At 54.3% G+C, this 20882-nt stretch overlaps 7 protein-coding genes across 7 annotated transcripts; 4 read left to right on the top strand and 3 right to left on the bottom strand.

The window, feature by feature from the left end:
- Positions 1-217: 217 nt before the first annotated feature.
- On the top strand, positions 218-1442 carry N7474_004254 (ribosome biogenesis TSR3 family protein; the record flags this gene model as incomplete). Its single annotated transcript, XM_057195669.1, has 3 exons — positions 218-447; positions 511-647; positions 697-1442. 3 exons carry the CDS (start codon positions 218-220, stop codon positions 1440-1442), a joined length of 1113 nt encoding a protein of 370 aa, XP_057053065.1.
- An 832-nt stretch (positions 1443-2274) lies between these two features.
- On the bottom strand, positions 2275-3378 carry N7474_004253 (DSD1 family PLP-dependent enzyme; the record flags this gene model as incomplete). Its single annotated transcript, XM_057195668.1, has 1 exon — positions 2275-3378. One exon carries the CDS (start codon positions 3376-3378, stop codon positions 2275-2277), a length of 1104 nt encoding a protein of 367 aa, XP_057053064.1.
- A 470-nt stretch (positions 3379-3848) lies between these two features.
- On the bottom strand, positions 3849-5956 carry N7474_004252 (LMBR1 domain-containing protein; the record flags this gene model as incomplete). Its single annotated transcript, XM_057195667.1, has 2 exons — positions 3849-5595; positions 5649-5956. The coding sequence occupies 2 exons, from the start codon at positions 5954-5956 to the stop codon at positions 3849-3851; spliced, it is 2055 nt and encodes a 684-aa protein (XP_057053063.1).
- Positions 5957-7105: 1149 nt separating this feature from the next.
- N7474_004251 (uncharacterized protein) lies at positions 7106-11599 on the top strand (the record flags this gene model as incomplete). Its single annotated transcript, XM_057195666.1, has 4 exons — positions 7106-7302; positions 7352-7454; positions 7510-10173; positions 10223-11599. The coding sequence occupies 4 exons, from the start codon at positions 7106-7108 to the stop codon at positions 11597-11599; spliced, it is 4341 nt and encodes a 1446-aa protein (XP_057053062.1).
- Positions 11600-12199: 600 nt separating this feature from the next.
- N7474_004250 (putative nucleotide-sugar transporter) lies at positions 12200-13748 on the top strand (the record flags this gene model as incomplete). Its single annotated transcript, XM_057195665.1, has 4 exons — positions 12200-12283; positions 12340-12416; positions 12476-13375; positions 13436-13748. 4 exons carry the CDS (start codon positions 12200-12202, stop codon positions 13746-13748), a joined length of 1374 nt encoding a protein of 457 aa, XP_057053061.1.
- A 1103-nt stretch (positions 13749-14851) lies between these two features.
- Positions 14852-17634, bottom strand: N7474_004249 (AP-1 complex subunit gamma; the record flags this gene model as incomplete). The annotated part of the gene is made up of 5 exons (XM_057195664.1): positions 14852-14947; positions 15010-17116; positions 17167-17355; positions 17409-17565; positions 17625-17634. The coding sequence occupies 5 exons, from the start codon at positions 17632-17634 to the stop codon at positions 14852-14854; spliced, it is 2559 nt and encodes an 852-aa protein (XP_057053060.1).
- A 495-nt stretch (positions 17635-18129) lies between these two features.
- N7474_004248 (putative sterol o-acyltransferase (APE2)) lies at positions 18130-20043 on the top strand (the record flags this gene model as incomplete). The annotated part of the gene is made up of 6 exons (XM_057195663.1): positions 18130-18251; positions 18305-18748; positions 18812-19528; positions 19605-19860; positions 19916-19957; positions 20017-20043. The coding sequence occupies 6 exons, from the start codon at positions 18130-18132 to the stop codon at positions 20041-20043; spliced, it is 1608 nt and encodes a 535-aa protein (XP_057053059.1).
- Between the last annotated feature and the right edge of the window lie 839 nt (positions 20044-20882).

Raw genomic sequence — 20882 nt, 5'->3', positions numbered from 1 at the left:
ACAGGAAAGGACAAACAAAAAGAAAAATAAAAGAAAAGACACGGGAAAGAAAAGCGGCGCTGATAGTACAAGAGCAGATGTCGAGTGAACCAAAACGTGTCGAGAGGCTGTGAAGCTGAAGGCGGAGAGTGACCTAACTAGTCTCGCACGTGTGGCGCCCGCCGCATTTTCTTTTCTCAACACCAATAACTACGACACATCATCATCGTCACCCGCCATGGTCCGACACAAGAAAGACAACTTTGCCCGAGGAGGCAAGAAATTCTCCAATCCGCGCCCCAAAGTTCCCCGCGATGGTGAGCGGGAATCCTCGCGCCCAGAGTACAAGGCGGCCTGCTGGGATATGGGCCATTGCGACCCGAAGCGATGCTCGGGAAAGAAATTGATGAAGCTGGGTCTGATGCGGGAACTTCATATTGGCCAGCGATCCCCGGGCGTGGTTGTCTCGTACGTTCATTTCAGACTGTGTCCCGTGTCGAGGTATTATTCTAACAAGTTCGTGACTACCAGCCCGAATGCAAAAAGAGTCATATCCCCCGCCGATCGCGAAATCATGGAACAGCATGGTGCCGCAGTGGTGGAATGCTCCTGGGTGCGAGTCAAGGAAGTGCCATGGTCGCGGATTGGTGGGAAATGTGAACGACTGTGTATGTTCCTTCTTGCCTGCACATCACCGACAATGCTGACTCGCCGCAGTGCCCTATCTGATCGCTGCGAATACGGTCAACTACGGAAAACCATGGCGACTGAACTGTGTTGAAGCGTTGGCCGCCTGTTTCTACATCTGTGGTCACCCAGACTGGGCCAAGGATGTCTTGAAGAACTTCCGGTATGGCGAGGCTTTCCTCGATATCAATTCGGAACTCCTGAACCGCTACGCCGCCTGCGAAACAGAAGAAGACGTCAAAAGGACAGAGGAGGAATGGCTCGCCAAGATCGAACGGGAATATGAAGAAAGTCGTGTAGAGGGGGCCGATGATATGTGGACTGTCGGGAATACCAATCGCAGACCAGCGGAGAAAGACTCAGACGGAGACGAGGATGGCAGCGAAGATGAAGGCAGTGACGATAATGAAGAGGAGGACGAGGACGAGGAAGAGGAGGATGCCGACAAGGATCCGTTTGCAATCTCCGATGATTCCGAGGACGAAGAGCAGATGGCAGAGATTCGCCGCAAAATCCTCAGTTCTAAAGCATTCCAGAACCCGTCCCAGTCGGATAAACAACAGCCGGAAAAGATTGCGCCACCTGAACCCTTGTACGTCGATTCAGATGCAGAATCCGGATCTGCAGGCAGTGAAGACGAGGCTTTTGATAACATCATCAATGCGACTACGGTCACTGACCGCACCGGAATCAAAGCCATCCAGCAACGGAGGGGCAAAGAAACTGTATCTGCTTCATTTTCGCGGGTCGAGATCTCCGCGCCCAAGAGGTGGTGAGCGTCATTGGCAGACCGGATGTCAGTATATTTGGGCAGATTACCGGGCAGGCTTTCTGCTGGAGATATAGCAAGGCATGCTTCCACCAATGCCGTCCAGAACAGCCCAGAAGAGCTCTCAACCACAAGAGTGGACGCCCAGCTGCCTTTCGACCTAGTTCTCTATTTACAACGTCAACAACTCTCGCTGCACCTTGGAGCATACAAAGCCGCAAAGCATGACATTTACGTCCCTCGTTTCCTGTCTGACAGCCCTGTCTCAACAACAACATCCTCCTGAAAACCTTTGTGATAGCGTTGGCACCGTGGGCAATCTGTCGTCCAATGTCTCGGCGACGAATGAGTCAATGGGTGTGCAGACGAGCGGAACAGATGTGGGTTGGGATTGGTATAACTGGGTAGTGCCATTGATCGAGTCGATCCCGGTCTGTTGCTGGAGCCAGGGAAGTATGGGCCGATGGGTGTCATGACTGATAGGATCTGGGGGAATGATTAGAGAGATCAGGGTGGGCTGAAAGGTGCGATATGAAGGATCACCTGGACAAGGGATATGCTTCGTCACTGCGGCCCTCGGTGACGATAGTCAAGGGTTTGATATTGGCTGGAGAGGAAGATGCAAGGGAGATATATCCCCACGTGCTCGGCACATTTCTCGAATAACGGATTATTCATTCCCCTAAAGCCTGTAAAGGGACTTTTTCTTCGCAATTACTACAATCAATTACGATCGTTGATTGAGGTGCGAGGGGTAGTGCATGGAATTCATGCCAGAAGCTCTTATTTGATATTTTCCGAACCAACGCCGTCTATATGAACCAGAACATGTTTTTACACTATTGAACTTTCCCCCTCGAATCAACTGGCCAAATCTCCTCAATGACACCGCCACGGTAAGCATAATAGAAGTCATGCAGATTGACCGTGGGATCAATATGACTCGGAACCATCTCAACGCGATCCCCAACCTTCAGATCCGGGGTCCCCTCCTCCCAACTCAGCGACCCATGCTCATCCCCCAGTACACCATACTCATACCGGGAATCCTTGCACTCCGCCAACCCACTATCCGTCGTCAAGGACTTGAGTCCGCTGTCGATAGTCACGCACCGCGGGCCCTGCTTGCTGATCACAGTCGACAAGATGGTCAGACTGTTGGAGTAGAACGTGCCCACGGCGTTCCGGTAGTCCGTGTCCATGAAGATAAACGAGCCAGGCTGCAACTCCGTCACTCCAGGCACGGTGGCGCAGAACTCGGCCGTGCCTGTCCCTCCGGTGGTCACAACTTGGATATCACATCCTTCCTTCCGCAGGGCCTCCGCCGTCTCAGTGAGGATTTTCATCGACGCCAGACACTGCGCCTTGCGGTCTTCGTAGTCGTGCAGGTGCTGCAGATGGCCCTCGTACCCTTGCACACCAATAAGCTTGAGGTGCTTCAACCCCATAACATGCCTCGCCAGTGCAACAGCCGGCTCACCAGGCTGAACGCCCGTGCGATGAAGTCCAACATCCAGATCAATCAGCACAGAAATCGGCTCTTCAATCCCCTCCCGCGCGAGTGCATCGTTGATCGCGCTCGCCCCAACCTCACTATCAACCACCGTCCTGATACCGCGATGCTTGCGGAACAGCTCCACAAGCCGCCTCACTTTCGCGGGACCAACGATCTCGCACGTAATAAGCAGGTCGTCAAACCCCGTCGCGGCAATTACTTCCGCCTCGCTCACTTTCGCAACGCAGACGCCCTTCGCGCCTGCGGCATTCATCTTCCGCGCGAGGATCGCGCTCTTGGTTGTCTTGAGATGCGGGCGGATGTTCAGACCCGTTGGGAGGAGCTTGCCCATTAGTTTTTTGAGATTTGCGTCGACGAGGTCAAGGTCTGCGATCATTGAGGGAGTGTCGATCGTGTCGATTCTGTCGCCGACTTTGGGGGGATCCATTTTGGGCTGTTGATGGTGGTGGTGGTGTTGGAGAGGTGGTTTGGAGGGGTTGGTTTCCTTGGGGGTTTGGCGTGAGACGCAGAGGCGGGTGGGATGTGGGCTTGTCTTATATTTTAACACGCAAGGGGGGTCTTGGTTGAGATCGACAGGTGCCCTAGACTGCTTGTAGATGTAACTGTTCCGGATTCCATGGGTTGGCGGGTCGTGGGGGTGGATCTCCCACGTCCAGAGTGGGATGCAGTTATAATGTCTCCGCACTAGAGGGAGGTCGAGGAGAGACTCCCACATAGTGTTAGCGGGTGGTGTATATAGAGTTGCACAGCATCAGGATTGATTCCTACAATATCGTACGATTGGTGGCAACAATCTCCAACAATGCCAATCAATCAACAAAAGAAACGGACTATGTACAGGAAGATAGTCGCTATTAATATACACTGGCCAGCAGTTGACACCAAACATGCCACCCCCTAACCTAATCGCAGGCGTCCAGGCACAGCCCGGCCACCAAACAGTCTGTTGACACCACCTTCTTCGGTAGTGGTATTGTCACCGGACATCCAGCGCGGGAGCCGGAGTTGATCTCTTTGCAGCCACTGGGGCGGGTTGGCAGTCTCAAAGGTATTGCGCACACGGTGGGCGAAGGACTGGAAGAAGTTCTCGTCCTCTTCTTCACCCTCAATGACCGTAGGCGCAGCGACCGTTCGTCGGGCCGGTTCGGAAGACTCAGACTGGGGGACGCGCAGCCGCGACGAGGATGAGCCGCGAGAGCCTCCAGGGCTTAAGTCGGACGCCCAGGTCGAGCGGGTGCCGCGGGAGGAGACGGCTAGAGAGCCGAATCCATTGAGCTCACGGTCGATCAGATCCCGCCCCTCGCGCCAGCCGCCCAGACCGTACCCGGACGGGTTGTTCTCCACATCGTGGAGCTCTTCGTCCTCTGCAAGAGCGAACCCGAAAATGTTCTTGATGCGGCCATACCAGTTGAAGAACGTCCCGCACACGGGCAAGAGAATGAACATGGGGAAGATAAAATCGAATCCTTTGCCGAGGCGCGTCAGGTTGATGAGTTTGCCGAGGAACTCGTAAAAGGTCGTGTTTTGGCGGAAGTCTTTCGGCAAGAATGTTAAAAAGTTGTAGGCGATCGGCACGGTAAGCCGAGCCACCAGACTCGCATACCAGCATGCACTCTCGCCGTAGGTATTGCGGCGAACAAGAGCCCGGTTGCCCCAAACCTTGGCGTCGTTGACACCCACCAGGGCCGCGGAGCACATGTACAACAGCCAGGCAGATGCAGTCACCTGCCCGCCAAAGCCAACGGGTTTCGGATCCTTCCAGTTCGGCACAATAGTCAAGCTGATGATGGATATTTGAGGCGCCACAGACTTGATCAGTTCAGACCAGATAATGCAGACAGATGCACCAGCGAAGACCGCACCGAATATCAATCTGACCGTAGGAATGACGTTCGAGTAGACTTGATACCGCATGTAGGGTGTCAGAAGCTTGACTCGGGGGAGGAAAGACGACCGACGGGCCGAGGAACCGAAATCAAGTTTCTTGGAGGCAGCCGAGTTGATGATGGTCTGCAAGTCGGCCGCAGTCTGGACGAGGCGATCCCATTCATCCACAAACCGAGCCTTCATGTGTCGAGCACGCTGTAGACGGCGAGTCAAATCGGCCAGATAGCGCTCGGTAATGACGGAGGGAACCGTGCTGGTCGTGTCCGGGGACTCGAGGATTGGGGCCCGCACGTCCGTTGCACCAGCGCCTTCGCCGAGTTCTTCGATCCACTCCTGAAAATCACGAGCGGTGCCCGTTTTACGCTGCTGCAACTGGTTGACTTGCGATTCCAGGCTTTCCAACTCATTGACCGCGTCCATCAGACGATCGTGCACCTTGGGCGCGTGGGCCTGAATTCTCCGCAAACGACCGCTCACGTTGGCGTTGCGGAAGAGATTGCGCGGGATAGACACCAAACCGTGGCCCATGAGATAGATGGCGAGCACGAGACCCCAGACGTATGCCAGCGCCATGACAAGACCTTTGATGGAGGTAAAATCGAATTTGATTTGGATCGAGATGTAAATCAGCCCCACTGTCGCACAGCAGAGGACGATCAATTGGTATCGGGCATTTTGTCGAAGGGAGTAGATGATACGGGCCCTGGGTTCGCGATAGCCCGAGTCGACGTACTCGCCGAGGAGCGGAAGGATAACCCTGCGAATGATTAGTGACCCAGACATCTCGCCACAGAACAGCGGCGCACTCACCAGGTCAGGACGAAGATCAGCCAATAGGCAATCCGCCAGCATACCAGAACCATGCGATCTGGCAGCCAGATGGCCTTGGGGCCAGAGCCATTGCGCGAACTTGATGCAAGATCGATGGGGACGAGGAGCACGACGCTGGCAGGGAGGGCGAGGGCGAGAAAGATGGGAAGGATGAGGTAGGCGGGAGTAGCGCGCAGCGTTAAGAAGCGTCGCAGCAGAAGTAATACCAGGGCGGAGATGAAGACGAGGGCGAAGGTGAAGAAGACGTTGGAGCCCACCGAGATGGGCGAGACCGAGACGGAGAACATGGTCAGGGAGAGAGAGTCGGGGGGAAAAGAGTGACGAGGCGAAAGAAATCAATGCAGCATGGCGGAGCGACTACACATTCACCGTGGTCAAGGCGGGTGGTGATGTTGGGAAGGACAGCGGCGAATGGGTGTTGAGGAGGGAGAGTTGGGAAGAAGAAGGCTGACTACGAAATGGACGCCAGGCACACCGGCTTAGTGACGGGGGGTGGGGACAGGCGCCGCATTCAGCGACTACCGACAACTATAGGTACAAGTTCAACCGGTACTTCGTAGGACTACAAAATAATCATAACTATGAGATGGTAGCTCATAATACTAATCAGACTAATAGATAATAGTGCCTCCACCCTCTAGCCCTCGCAGCTGGACCTCTCAAGGGGTATGACGACGCTTGTCTCGCTTTGTCTCTCTCTCCCCCTATGTAGACTCCGCCGTGTAACGGCCAGAGCCTCGTGACTGCTGCCATCATCCTCGTTTTCCCGTTTTCTCTCTCGTCGGACTTACTGCCCCCAATAAGCCCACCACCACCATCATCATCATGATTTTGTCCCCCAACTGATGATTATTGTCCCCGGGGCCAGTTCCTTTATTCGTCGACCCCCCATCAACCCCCAACGCAGACCGCTTCTTATCTGTGCACCCGCACTGAAACACCCGCATCTCGTGTCTCTCTCTTCCCCCCAGCCATCTCCCCTCTTCCTCTTTCTTCTTGCTTCTCTTTCTGCAGCAAGCAGGTGCGACTTGAAAAGCTGCAGCATCCCTGTCACAGATCCTCATCCACCCTGGGACTCGCGCGCGCGGCCTTCTCATTCGTCGCACGCCACACCCTAGGCGTTGACCAGCGACCTGCAGCCAATCGACTCTCGCTGCCCGAACGCCTTGCTTTTCCGCGCGGTCGCTCGTTGCTCCTCCACTCTCCTGTCCTCCGGTCAGGGCGATCCATCCCCACCCTCCCTGATCGACTCGAAATCACCGCGGTCCACCCCGATACGCCCTTCGCTTCTTTTTTCAACTTTTTCTTTCCACGCCGATCTGCGACTTCCTCTTCTTCTCATTATCGTCGCGTCCGGACAACTTGGCGAATGCTGACCGACACCGAACTTCTTCGCGGATTGCTTCCTGATCCCCCCCGTTAATGGGGCTTCTGCCATGAATCCCGCCAACTTCAACGCGGGCGGCGGCGTGCCGACTAACATGGTTAAACCAGGCCAGGTGCCGCCGCCGAAGCCGGAGAGCTCGCAGGTGATCATGAATCATGTCGCCCAGGCGCTGCACAATCAGGGAACGTGGACGGGTTGGAAGGCCGAAGTCCCGATCAAGGTCCGCGCGATGAATGTCTACCAGATGTGAGTTTGGCTTCGAGGAAAGCTTTCGCCTGTCTCTGACTCTTTCTAGGATTACCTCCCTCCGCCTGATCCAACCCCGTATCGACCTCCAGTCAGCGGCGCAGGCTGCACTGAGCTTCGAACACAAGGCGTTCCAGAAAGCCGCTGAGAAGGTTAGTCATGATGACATCCCCTTGTTTGGTGCTTTGCTAACACCAGAGGTACTAGGTTGACTACGATCACGAATGCACCGAAAAGCTCCTTCATATCAAAGACACCCGACAACGGCAAGCCGCGGTCGCATACCAAAGTGGGATGATGCCCCAAGGGGGAAATGTGCCCAACCAGAACCAGGGCAATTTCCAACAGCAGCAGATGAACCAGGGCCTCCAAACGTCTCCTATCCCTGGTCAACAGAACTTGATGATGGGGATGAACAATATGAGCCAGCAGGCAGCGATGCAACAGCGCCAGCAACAACAGTCCGCGATGATGCAGCAGCAACAGCGGGCGCAGCAGCGCCCCCAAAATGGCGGCGTTCCACTCCCAGATGACCTCAACACGCTCTCGGCCCAAGAATTCGAGCACGTCTCTCGCATGGCAAATCAGATGCTGGCCAAGACCTCCCCGGAGGACATGGAGAAGATCAAGTTGAACCTCTCCAACATGACTCCGGACCAGCGGCAGTATCTCGCTCGAAAGCAAATGGACCCAATGACCTATTTCTTCCGCTCTCAGGCGCTGAATCAACTGAGAAGACATCGCCGCCAACGAATGGAAATGGGCCGAGACCCCAATAATCCTAATAACCCTGCAATGATGGCCAACGATCCGATGATGAATCCTCAGCAGCGTCAAATGTTCCAGAACATGATGAATCTTCAGCGCAACTCGGCGTTCCCGGGAAACCAGGGCCAAGGCCAAGGGCAGGGTGTCGAATCGTTCATTGGCAATGTGGAGAACATCCAGGGGCAGCAGGCAGATGGTTTGCGCTCACAGGAAGCTGGTCAGCTCGTGGTGCCTGCCAGTTCGACTCAGATCAGTCAGGCACCTTTCCCAAACAATCAAAACATGTTTTCACAGCAGCAACAGCAACAACAACAACAGCAGCAGCAGCAGCAGCAGCAACAAAACATGAACAACCCCCAGTTCCTTGCCCAGCAGCACCTGCAGGGTGGCGCCAATGTCCCCCAGGATCGAGCGCAGTATCAGGCTCAGGCCCAGGCTCAGGCACGCGCCCAAGCTCAGAAAATGGCCATGTCAGGGCAGAATGCTACCCAAGCGCAGGCACAGCTCCCACAGCAAAGCCCTGTCATGCCGATGCTGAATCAACCTATGGCTCCGGGCCAGATCTCTCCAACCGGTCAGATGCCCTCTCAAGCTCGACCTCCTTCTCGACCCCAACAACCGGGCATGCAAAATCGGCCGCAAATCCCCCCAGGTCTTCCGCCGCAGGTTCAGGAACAGCTTTCTCAGATGTCAAATGAGCAACTGAACAATTTCTTGATGAACCAGCGACGTGTCGCCATGGCGAACAACATGGCCCGAGCGAATGCCGCTCAGCAGAACATCGGTCAACAGCCAGGCCAGGGCCAAATGATGAACGGTCAGATGGGTAACAACCTCAGAATGCAAGGATCTATGAATATGGCGCAGGGAATGAACCCAGCCCAGGGCCAGCAACTGTCAGCACAACAGAGACAGCAGCAGCAACGCCAGAGTGAGTTCTACAAGCACCAGCTACTGCGTCAACACAACAATGGTGGGGAGATGAGTCCCGAGCAGGCAAAGGATATGGATCGCACGTATTACCCGCCATCCATTCTGAACAACACTCAAGTACCAGTTCCGAAACACATCAAGACTTGGGGACAGTTGAAGCAATGGGTCGCTTCGAACCCACAGGTGGCCAATGGTGTGGATCTACCCAAGCTGATGATGCTTCAGAAACTTCATCTCGCCCAGATTGTCAATGCTCGGGCGAAAGACCCTAATGCTCAGGTACCAGCCAACAGTTTCCAGGGCCAACCTGGCCAACCGGGCCAGATGCCGAACGCTACGGGGTTCCCACCTGGTCAGCCACAGCCGCCGGTTAATATGCCTCAGATGCGGCCAATTACCGCCCAGGAAATTCAGATGGCTCGCGCGAAGTTGGGACCGCAAGCCGCCAGCTTTACCGATGCGCAGATCCGCGAGCTGCTAAACCGGAATCGCCAAAAGCATCTTATGCAGGCGGCGCAGGCCCGAGCTGCTCAACTTGATGGGAGTATGCCGCAGACTCAAGGTGCTCCGCAGCCCCCGATATCCGCACCTCAAGCCACACCGCAAGCCAAACCACCGAGTGCTCCGCCGCAGCCTCAACCGACTCCTAGTGGCCCGCAAGTGTCAAATGCGAAGGGCCAGGCGGCAACAACCAAGAAGACAGCCGCGAAAACAAACGCCAAGAAGAGGGCTCATGCAGATGATACTCCCGACACAACCCCACAACAGCCTCAGCCCGCGGCCGCTCCACTTGCACAGCCAACCGGACCTCCCAAGCCGAACATGCCTTTGACGCGTGAACAGCTTGCGGCGATGCCCCCCCAGCAGCGGGCCCAGATTGAGGCCCATCTGCGGAAACAGCAGAGTCAGGCACGCGGTCCAGTTCCCAGCAGGGCGGCTGCGGAAGAGGCCTGGAACAACAACTTGCCTCCGAAGGTTATGGAGGTCTACAATGAAATCTCAAAGAACGCACCATCTACGCAGCCTATCGCTGTTTCCCCAGAACAGAAGGCTGCCATGAGCCAGCAGCTGCGTGATTCTTTGGACGTGCTGGGTAGATTGGATACTTTGGTGCAATGGTTTGCAAAGATGCCGGGCCAGGAGAAGAACGTCCGGAATCTGCTTGCCATGGTATGTTCTGTTCTTCTCAATAGTCCCTTATTTGACTAACTGGATCTAGCGCATCCAACTCATGCGGCAATTTAAGCCCTCTCAGGACTGGGTGGTTAATGATCAGTTTACCGTCACTCCAGATTATGTGTCTGGTGCGGTCCTTTTCATCCGGAAGCTGTTCCATGCGATGATTGCCCGTGTCAGCCAGCAGCAGAAAAACGCTTCCCAGGCTTCCGCCACCACTGCGCAGAATGCGCAAGCCAACATGCCCGCGCTGAACGCGAGTAACTTGCAACAACTGCAGCAACAGGAAGAGGCTCTCCAGCGCGCTCGACGTGCCTCAAGCCAGTCGGGTGCTGTTGCACCTGCGCCGTTTGGAGCCCCATCTCCCCAGGGAGTTCCTCATGCCTACGGACCGGGCGGACTCTCCCAGGAAAAACTTAAGCTGCCCCCGCCCAAGAAGAGAAAACAATCACAGGCCGGTCCCAGTGCCTCGCCTGTTCAAAATGTCAGCGCGCCGCCCGCCGCTGCCGCCAAGTACCAAAAGGCGGTTGCGGAGGCAAAGTCCACAGCCGCAGCCCTCGCGGGTGCTTTCAAGTGCAGCGTGCCCGAGTGTCAACACCACTTCCAGGGCTTCGCCACTCAAGCTGCTCTGGACAAGCATATTGAGGAGATCCACTTGCCGGAGGTCGAGAATATTGACGACCCTCTTCAGTTTGCGCTCGACAGCTTCGCAATTGGCCTCGAGACTAAGACAGACGAAGTCCAGCCCGGGACTACCGTTGTCCCTGCGGTAGCCACCAGTAAGGCTATGGCTTCTCCGGCGAAGCAGGGGATCGCTACTCCTGTGACTGCCAACACTACACCACTTGCCCGTGTCACGAGCCAAATCGGCGCAAAGCCCTCTCCGGCGGTCTCTGCCCAGCAGCTCACTCCGCGGCAGCCGCCTGGCAAGACTCTTGGTCCTTCACCTGCGAAATCGTCGCCTAGCAAGGATGAGAAGAAAGAGCCCGAGGCCGAAGCGAAAGATCTCTGGGCGGATTCTGCCATTTCCCTGGAAACGCTCCACGATACCTTCTCCAATTTCCAGAGTACGACGCTGCCTAGCCTGGGCTACGATCCGTTTGAGGAGTTCCTGAATGCAGACATGTTCTCGAAGGGCCAGGAAGAAGATACCCCAGACTCCTGGGATATCAACCTGGCGACGCTGACTCCTCCGGAAGGCGGCGAACCCAAAGAGCCGGTGATTTTGAGTGGTTTCGATGGAACATGGGACGACGCGGCTATCGAGGCGACCGCAGCGTGGATGGATATCCCGGAAGAGATCCAGAATAATGATGATGATGGGATCAAGGGCGTGCGGATTGATTGGGATCTTCTGGAACGGCAGAAGAAAGAGATGATGAATCTTGACAACAGCGGTATCACCATCCCCGCCATATGATGGTGATCCTCCTACATGATGAACATGGTCGGTGTCCGATTAATACCCTTTTTTTTTGGCTTTGCTTTCTGTTCAGCGGGCTTTTTGTTTGATTTGATCCCGGCATACATACGGACGGATGTTTTTCAGGAGCGATGCGTGTACATGTCCCACGGGACTGCTGTTTTTGATTATGGTCAGTCTACTAGCTGTTTGTGTCCGTTGTTACTCTGCGGATCGAGGACGAGCGATGGCGTTCTGGAAGGAAAAAATACGCGGACAGCGATTTCGTTTTCGACCGCCTGGACGTGTCCGACCAATTTATTGCCATATGTTTGATTTGTTGTTATTCTTGTCCCATCATGTAGGACAGACAGACTTGGTAGTACTGTAGATGCCTCCATAGCTCGGCCGGCTGGAATGCGGGCCAGATAGATAGATGGGTCAGATGATGTTATCATGCCGATAAGCTACTCGCTTTGTCCGCCTCCCGAACAGGCGCTCAATAGCTGGCCTTCCTTCCTCCCTTCCTCTCTCCCTCCACATTTCCCCCCTTCCCCTAGGAGCTGTACTCATCTATCTCTTACTTTTCAGCCCATCCGCCGGGGTTTATCTGTAACCATGGCGAACGGCGCCGTCATCCCCTTCCTGGTCACGATGATGCTCGTGACCGGCGTCTGCAACACCATTCTGAACAAATACCAGGTATGTAGTCCTGATCCTCTCTTAGCTGATCGGTTCTGACGGAACGGTTGGTCTAGGATATGCAATGTGTCCGGAACTGCGACTCGCCAGACCCTAAGGAGTGGAAGCTGTTCGAGCAGCCAGTGATCCAGACGTAGGTGATCCACCGCCATCTCCACATCGGATTTTCCTGACAACAAGAAAATAATATAGAGTACAAATGTTCATTGGAGAAATGGGCTGCTGGCTCGTCCTCGGTCTATCCATCCTCTACAAACGGTACATCTCGCCGCGCTTCTCTCGCGAATCTTCCCCGCTCCTCGCGGGCGGATACCAACCCGTCAACGGCGATGACGAACACCTCGAAGAAGACGACGAGGAGGACCAGACCCTCGAAGGGCCCGGAGCTCGGAGGAGTCCCATCAACAAACCCGCCGCCGAAGATGACACTCGCATCCCCCTGCGCGGATCGAAAATCTTCCTCCTCGCCGCGCCAGCCTGCTGCGATATCACCGGCACGACGCTTATGAACGTGGGCCTCCTCTTCGTGGCCGCTAGTATCTACCAAATGACGCGCGGTGCACTAGTTCTCTTCGTGGGACTGTTCAGCGTGCTCTTCCTCCGCCGCAGACTTTTCTTCTATCAATGGAGCGCGCTCTTCATCGTGGTTCTGGGCGTCGCGGTCGTCGGACTATCAGGCGCTCTCTTCGCTGGCCAGTCCGGTCACGATATCCAGCAGGATGACGACAGAGTTGTCGCTGCAACCGCCTCGCGGGTGCTGATGTATGCCCGCGACGCTGTCGACGCCCAATTGGCCGTCCAGACTATCGCCGGGGTGCTCCTCATCGCCGCGGCGCAGATCTTCACGGCGTCGCAGTTCGTGCTGGAGGAGTGGATCCTAGAGAAATATGCTATGGATCCCATTCAGGTCGTTGGTTGGGAAGGTATCTTCGGTTTCACGGTTACTGTCATCGCGATGATTATCCTGTACCTGGTCGTGGGACGGACAGAGGCCGGACAATACGGCTACTTCGATATGCGAGAGGGCTGGCGTGAAATCTTCTACAATCGTGCCATTGCAGTGTCCAGCCTTCTTATCATGATCAGCATTGGGTATGTTCCTTCCCGCTCCTTCCCTCCTTTCCTTGCACACGGCATACTGATCAATCGCAGCGGCTTCAACTTCTTCGGGCTCTCCGTAACCCGCACCGTGAGCGCCACATCACGCAGCACAATCGACACCTGTCGCACGCTCTTCATCTGGCTCGTATCGCTAGGTCTGGGCTGGGAGTCCTTCAAGTGGCTGCAGGTCGTCGGCTTCGCGCTGCTCGTTTACGGCACCTTCTTGTTCAATGACATCGTGCGCCCACCGCTCAGGGCATGTTTGCCCCGTGCCAGGGAGGGCGAGGTCATCCTTCCTGCTGATGAGAGGTTTGATCATCTTGAGCCGCCGCCGTCTTATTACACCGAGGTGCGGACGGATTGATCGCTGCGTGATCTAGGTCTGGAGTTTATATAATGCATTTCATTGGTTTCTTTTTTCTTTCGCTTTTGGCTCTCATTGAGGGCTATTGGGCAGTCATGTTTCATCCCTACCTGATAGACATGGAGACCAATTGCAAGCTACAGAACACTTTCAGAGAAGGGCATTAAAGAGAGTAAGTATAGCATCCGAACCGTCACCACACCAAAAGCGTAGCTTCCTGCAGTCAATGCAGCTTGGAAACCTTGCCCAACAGCAGTATCTACCACAGTGACGATTATACCAATTAAAAAAGTCAAGCCAATGAAAAGAAGGATATTTTATTAAAATATCGTTCTTTCATGCCCATCGATCCATGACGAGTGTCGGAATCACTCCTCACTTTGGATAGGACCATGTCAGTTCCGTCTCAGCCGCCTCAGCTCTTGTATATACCAATCTAAATCCCGGGCCTCTTGTGCATCCCTTTCCTTTTTTTTTTTTTTTTTTTTTTTTGACTGAAAATATGCCTGGTATGTTCGGTTTCGCCGCAAAGGTGTAAGCCCGTCTAGCCCAATGCATCCAATCTTCTCAACCCCCGGCATATCTCCTATCAATCCCGAGACATTATCCAGATCGGCCTCCTCGAAACTACGGGCCATCAGCAGTGGAGCCTTTTCGTGAATGCTCGCTCCGAGGCGCGTCATCGCGATGGAGTCTAACCTTTCCGTCCATCGCTTTTACTCTACTAATCACATATACTGTCAATGAAAAAGAGCACAAGAATGTGAAGTGACCTCTTCAATGACCTGGGTTCAACTCGCCCCATGCAGCAAAAAAAGAAGGCACACTTGCCTGCGCTAAAGCTCTCTCATCTTGCTACCGAAGCATGTACAAAAAAGATGAACCCTTCCCTTTCCTTTTTGAGCCAAGAAAGAAGAAACGAAAAACAGACCAAACGATGAAAAGATCTAGAGTCGGTGGAATGTGTATGTGGGATTGCGGACTGAAGGTATAGAAAGAGGGTTTGGGATAAATTAAAACAGGCCGAGGAGAACACAATTTGACCTCGTCATTTTTCTCTCCTCCTATTCTCGAAGTGAGTATGTCGATAGGTGGCTGATTTCTCAAGGCTCCGTCCAATCCACTTGATCAGTGACGGGATTGCCACCGTCCTGGGCATAGGTGACGCGGAGACGGAGACGGAGCTTGGGTGGGAGGGACTGGACGCACACACGTTAGCAACAAAAAGAAACCCGTATTTAGATTGAAAGATATAACTCACTCCGTTCAGAGCGTTAACTCGCAAAGACTGCGTGCCCTCATCGCCAGCTTCAAGCTCAGCCTTGCTGATACCGCTCAGCTGCAGTTTCTGGCTCTTCGGCACGGCAGCTTGCAGACCGACGCTGGAGAAGCTGTTAAAGTTGGATTCGTTGCGGAAGCGAGCTAGGATCTGGGCATTGCCGCCGGCGCTCCGTTGCACCTGCAAGGTGAGCACGAGGCCTTCTTTGTTGAAGGCAGTGTTTGCGGGCGCGGAGGCGCTAACGGGGACATCCGGAGAAGGTGCAGATGCGCCCATGCCACCACCACCTCCCAACAAATCCAGTCCAGAGGAGGCCGGCTGGGAGGGCGGGGGGGATGTCGGGCCATTGCCGAACATGTCCATGATGGCACTGGTGCTAGTCTTTTGCTGGCCAGTCGGAGGCGGCGAGGACATACCGGAATCGCCGCCGAGAATATCGGCTAGCAAATCTGCGGTGTTGGATCCGTTCGAGGTCGGGCTGGTGACGGGGGCTTCGGCGCCACCGACCAGATCAAGGAGCAGGTCGTGCTCAGCGGGCCGAGAGACCTTCTTCGACTTGTCACGGAGAATTTTGCTCTGACGTTTCTTGGTGGGTGCACCCAAAACCCGCTGTTCCTCGCGAATCTCAGGCGGAGGCATCCGCTCAAGCACGCCGCGGCGGATCTGGTCATACCCGAACAGATTGGAGTATTCGACGGCACGCTGCTGGATCTCAATGCTCAAGTCGGAGGTCCGGCTAGACAGGAAACGGCGGAGGCGTTCAATCTGAGAGGGATCTGACATGCGCACGGTGAGTTTCATCGATGCGGTGGTGATGTACTCGATGACAACCTGGGTTGCATAGGTGCTGTTAAGGATGTTGTGGAAAAGGTCGACAATGTCACTCTCCCTGACTTCTTTCACTAGTTCCTCCTCCTCGTACTGGCCGCCCTGCAGCAGACTGTCGGCGTATTCACCAATCGTCCACGCAGCCGCCAGAGTAAGACCGTCTTGCGAGATATCCTCCTTCAGAGATGAGTAAAGCTTCTGAACGGCGTAGGTCTGCAGTTCAGGGGTGGTCGCAATGAGGCGGACGAACGACGACAAAATCTGTTCCTTCACGTAGTTCCCAGCCAGCTTGAGAACCCGCAGGATCGTGTCCAGGTGCCAACGCTTGTTTGGCGCGTACCGGTCGGCGGCAATTCCAATCTGTGTAGTCATCACCGGCTTGAATTCGTTGTCGGCCACCTCCAAGAAGGCCAACAGTTCCCGCACCAGCACCCGCACGTTACCCTCGTTGATCAGCAAGAAGCTGAGATCGAGCGCGCGCCGGCGGATACTGATATCAGGATCCCGAAGACATTCTAGGATTGTGTTCCGATGTCTTTGCACCGCATTAGGTTCAATGGCCACAACCTTGTTCAGGGTGTTCAGTGCCACATAGCGGATGTTGTTATCCTTGTTAGACAAGAACTTTCCGAGGATGTTGACACCCAGCACCCGCAGTCCTGAATCGGCCTCGATATCCAAAATGGTGAGCACTGCCTCGTAGAGAATGGCATTTCCCACGTTCTTTGACGAGTCGGTGTTGGTGGCCACCTGAGCCAGAATGTCGTTGATCAACTCGCTGGTTGCTACGTCGCCCCGGCCCAAGGCACGCAAAAACCCCAGAATCTTCACTTGCAGGAAAGGGTCTGTGATTCCGGAGACATCGTGCTCGGGTGCATACCCGGACGTTGTGAGTCCCTTTAAGACGCGCACCAGGTTTCCAGCGAGTGGACGGAACATCTCAATCACGCCTTCCGGGCCTTCTTCCTCTTCTTCTGCCTCGCACAAGTCGATCGCGAAGGTCAACCCGCAAAGCAAGACGCCATGGTTTCGGTCTCCCAGCAATGTCTTGGCCTTCTCCAGGAAATGCTCGTACAGATCCGGGACCTTGCGACATATCCGCATTGCACAAATGGCGGCTTTCCGGCGAATGTAAGGGTTGGCTGTTGACATGAGGGTCTCAACTTGGGGGAACAGGTCGCGGGACATCTCGATCGAAGCAATGTTACCGAGGGCACAGAGCGCCAGGCCGACGATATACTGATTAGAGTGGTTGAGGTCACTGCCTTTGGTCAGAAATGAGAAACGAGGGGGTTCGAATGCAGCACATACTTTCCAAGAGAATTGGTCACTAGAGTCAAGACCTCCTGGTTCTCATCCAGTAGCAGCATGGTCCCCAGATATCCCAGCCGCTTGTCGGCGAACCGGTGTGAGGCGAGGAGTTTCAGACATTCGATTTGGCCGAAGTGGGTGCGCTCTCCGAGAGTGAACAGGTACAGCAGTTTAGCGACATTGTTCCTCCTGTAAGATTATTAGGGGGTTGTATCCATTGGGAAGTACTCGCTGCCACCTACCGGACACCGGAGTCGTGGCTCTCTTCTCGAAACGACGCACGAATGGCGGCGCTCTCTTTTTGGATGACGGCTCGCTCGTCGGCGATGGTCTTTGCTGAACGGACATTCCGAATGAATTGCTTGACTAAGATCGTCCAACCGGGGTCAGCAATGCGACCTCAACGGGGGAGGGGCCTGGGGGATCAGGGGATGGAGGGGCGGCGGGCAACAACTTACGGGAAGACATGACGGCCACGAGGACCCCCGCCGGCGGGGTGAGGAAAGGAAAGAGACAGGAGGATGGACCGTCAGGAGGAGTCCACGGCAGAGGTTCCTGAGCAGAGAAGAGGATAGAAGAGTGGCAGCGGATCAACGGTCTGGACTTTGTGCTTTTGGGTTTGTTTCGACCTGGCTTGATTGAGGCCGTGGGGCTAGGCTGGATTCGGTAATAGTCATGTGACCAGTTATTGGTGCCTGAGGCAGAAATGCATGTTTTGGTGGAAATGTGAAGGAAGCTGTGTCAATGCACGGAAATGAATTCAGTGCAGGAGGATAGAAGATACATCCATGTTTTAGGTGTGTAGAATACATCGGAGGTCTAGGCTAGGTGCAAGCAGGACACTACCGGTAAGGCTGAATGACGTAGTGGCCTCGTTCCTCCTCGGCATCGGATTCGACCCCAAATAAACCACTCAACTCATTCTTGACCTCTGGTCCATGTGGGATATCCAATTCACCCAGGATGTCCACTGCCATCTCTCACGATGCCTCGAACCTACGGCCACGAGCTGTTCCTCTGCAATCTGATCTGAAGTCTGAGTCGACGCTTTCTCCTGCCGCCTCGAAGCTCTCCCTAGACAACAGGTACGTTCGAACATGGACCGCTCATGCAGCGCAATGGCTCATCATTCATGCAGTGGCTGGTCCACCCCTGTCCCTGACGATGCGCCGCCCTCAGCGAGGTCCATCTCTACGGCCAGGAAGCAGGTGCGGGCGCGCAACCGCCTGTTCTACACCATCGACTACGTGCCACGCGTGTCCCACTTTGATCCGGAGAGCGACTACCACAATTTCAGGGGCTTCTTTACCCTCTTCTGGATTGGACTGGCCATTATGGTCGGGACGACGATGCTGCGCAATATCAAGGATACTGGATACCCTTTACGCGTGCGGGTGTGGAGCTTGTTGACGGCCAACGTGTATGAGATGGCTCTTAGCGACCTGGCCATGGTGGTGAGTTCGGGTCTAGTGTTACCACTTCACAAGCTGTATCAGTGTGGACCGCAGTGGTTGCGGTGGTCTCGCGCTGGGGTGGTGATTCAGAGTGTGGGCGAGGCACTGTGGATGTTTCTATGGCTCAAGTGAGTGAGTCCCTTCTCTCTCTGTCTTTGTTCACTTTCTCAACTGACTGACTTGGGTATTAGCTGGCCATTCATGCGCCATTGGACCTGGACGGCTCAGGTCTTCTTCACGCTGCACCTCCTGACCATCCTAATGAAGCTGCACTCCTACGCGTTCTACAATGGGCACCTGAGCGAAACCCAGCGCCGCTTGGCAGCTCTAGACAAATCAGGCGAGATCAAGGCCGAATCCACCGCTGCAGTCCGGTACCCGGAGACACCACGACGTCGGCCATCCATGAAATTGCAACAAGAACATGAAGAAGGCCACCCGACCGAACCCCTCGACAAGTTGCGCGAGGATCTAGCCACAGAGCTAACTTCCCCACTGGGCAACATCTCCTACCCACAGAACCTCCATGTAGGAAACTATATCGACTTCCTCTTCTGTCCGACGCTGTGCTATGAGCTCGAGTACCCGCGTAATCCTGAGCGGCGCTGGCGAGAAATCGGATACAAGGCTCTAGCTGTGTTCGGATGTATCTTCCTGTTGACCATGACAAGCGAAGAATTCATTCTCCCCGTCCTGAACGAGGCCCACCATCAGCTGGACCTTTACGACAGCGTGGCAGACAAAGCACTCATCCTCGCAGAGTCCGTCAGCATGCTCCTGTTTCCGTTTTTGCTGACTTTCCTGCTGGTGTTCCTGGTCATTTTCGAGTATGTCCTCGGTGCATTCGCGGAAATGACCCGGTTCGCGGACCGACATTTCTACTCAGACTGGTGGAACTCGTGTGACTGGTGCGTCTTTTCTTCCCCATATTTATCCTCCTATGCTTGTCGGTATTCCCTAACCAAGTACCTCCCTACCTATCAGGCTCGAATTCTCGCGAGAATGGAACGTCCCCGTGCACCACTTCCTCTTCCGGCACGTCTACTTCCCTGCGCGCTCCCACTTCTCCCAGCCCGTCGCCATGCTCATCACGTTCCTGGTCAGCGCTCTGGCCCATGAGCTGGTCATGAGCTGCATCACGAAAAAGCTGCGCGGCTATGGCTTCGGGGCTATGATGCTGCAGCTGCCTATCGTTGCTGTCCAGAAGTCCCGGTTCTTCCGGGGTCGGACGACTCTCAACGTGAGTATTCTTTTTTTATTTCGTCTTGTACACATTGCTGATATTCCTGATACAGAATGTCTTTTTCTGGTGCTCCATGATTCTGGGTCTGTCTATGGTATGTTTCTACGCTTTGACGCTCGATCATCCTCGATGAAATGCTGACTTGTGTTTTAGATGTGTGCTTTCTATGTTCTGATCTAAGTACTCGTGGCCGATTGCCTCTTTGATCCCTTTTAGCGTGAGATATACTGTGTATATGTTTGTTTCATGGGTGTGACTTACAGTAACTACAATCTCTATGAAAAGAAGAATGGAAGGGAAAAGAAGATATAGACCTGGGAAATGTTCACACAATACCCACCATGCGCTGTGTTCTAATGTATCTAGCGATTTGATTTTGTCTGAGTTTGTTATGGATGTTTTCCTGTCCATGTACATAGCCAGCAATGGTTCAAGTAAATACATTCTCTACTCTGCTTTACTCTACTCTCAATATCCAAGAATATGTGGTACCCACTACCAATCCTCTTCATTCTGTTCAAATTACATACAAATAATGGAATCAAAAGCGTTATCAGTCGTATCAAGGAACGTAATTCGTTAAATGGGTCTCCCGGCGAGAGTCTAGAGCATGGGCATGACGATAATGAGTATGCGGGTGATGTTGATAGTGATGGTGATTCCCAGGTAAAGACAGACAAGACAGTAACCAAGGACAAAGGAAAGATATCCCAATGCCAAGTGCGGGTGTGAATTTCATTGGGATAATGATAGGGGGAAAGAACAAAGAACACCAGCTAGCTCCTAAACACCAAAGAAGAACAAGAAACCGCCCCGGTTGCGAGCAGTCGAGCTCTCACGGAGAGATACCCTCTGCAACCATTTCCAGCACTCTGCTTTGCTGGGGGGCGAATCTGATAGTAATGAGAAATCATGGTTTGATAAAACCAGAGGGTTTCTATGGCAGGCATGGCGATTGTCAAAGGACAAGCCACACAAGGTATGTATTGACAAGAAGGAATGAAAAACTGCAAAAATAA

Source organism: Penicillium riverlandense (assembly GCF_028828495.1).
Source record: "Penicillium riverlandense strain IBT 135883 chromosome Unknown utg000003l_segment0_segment0, whole genome shotgun sequence".
Lineage (NCBI taxonomy): Eukaryota > Fungi > Ascomycota > Eurotiomycetes > Eurotiales > Aspergillaceae > Penicillium > Penicillium riverlandense.
Note: the sequence above shows the minus strand (reverse complement) of the source record. Positions and strands in the feature narration are given on the sequence as shown.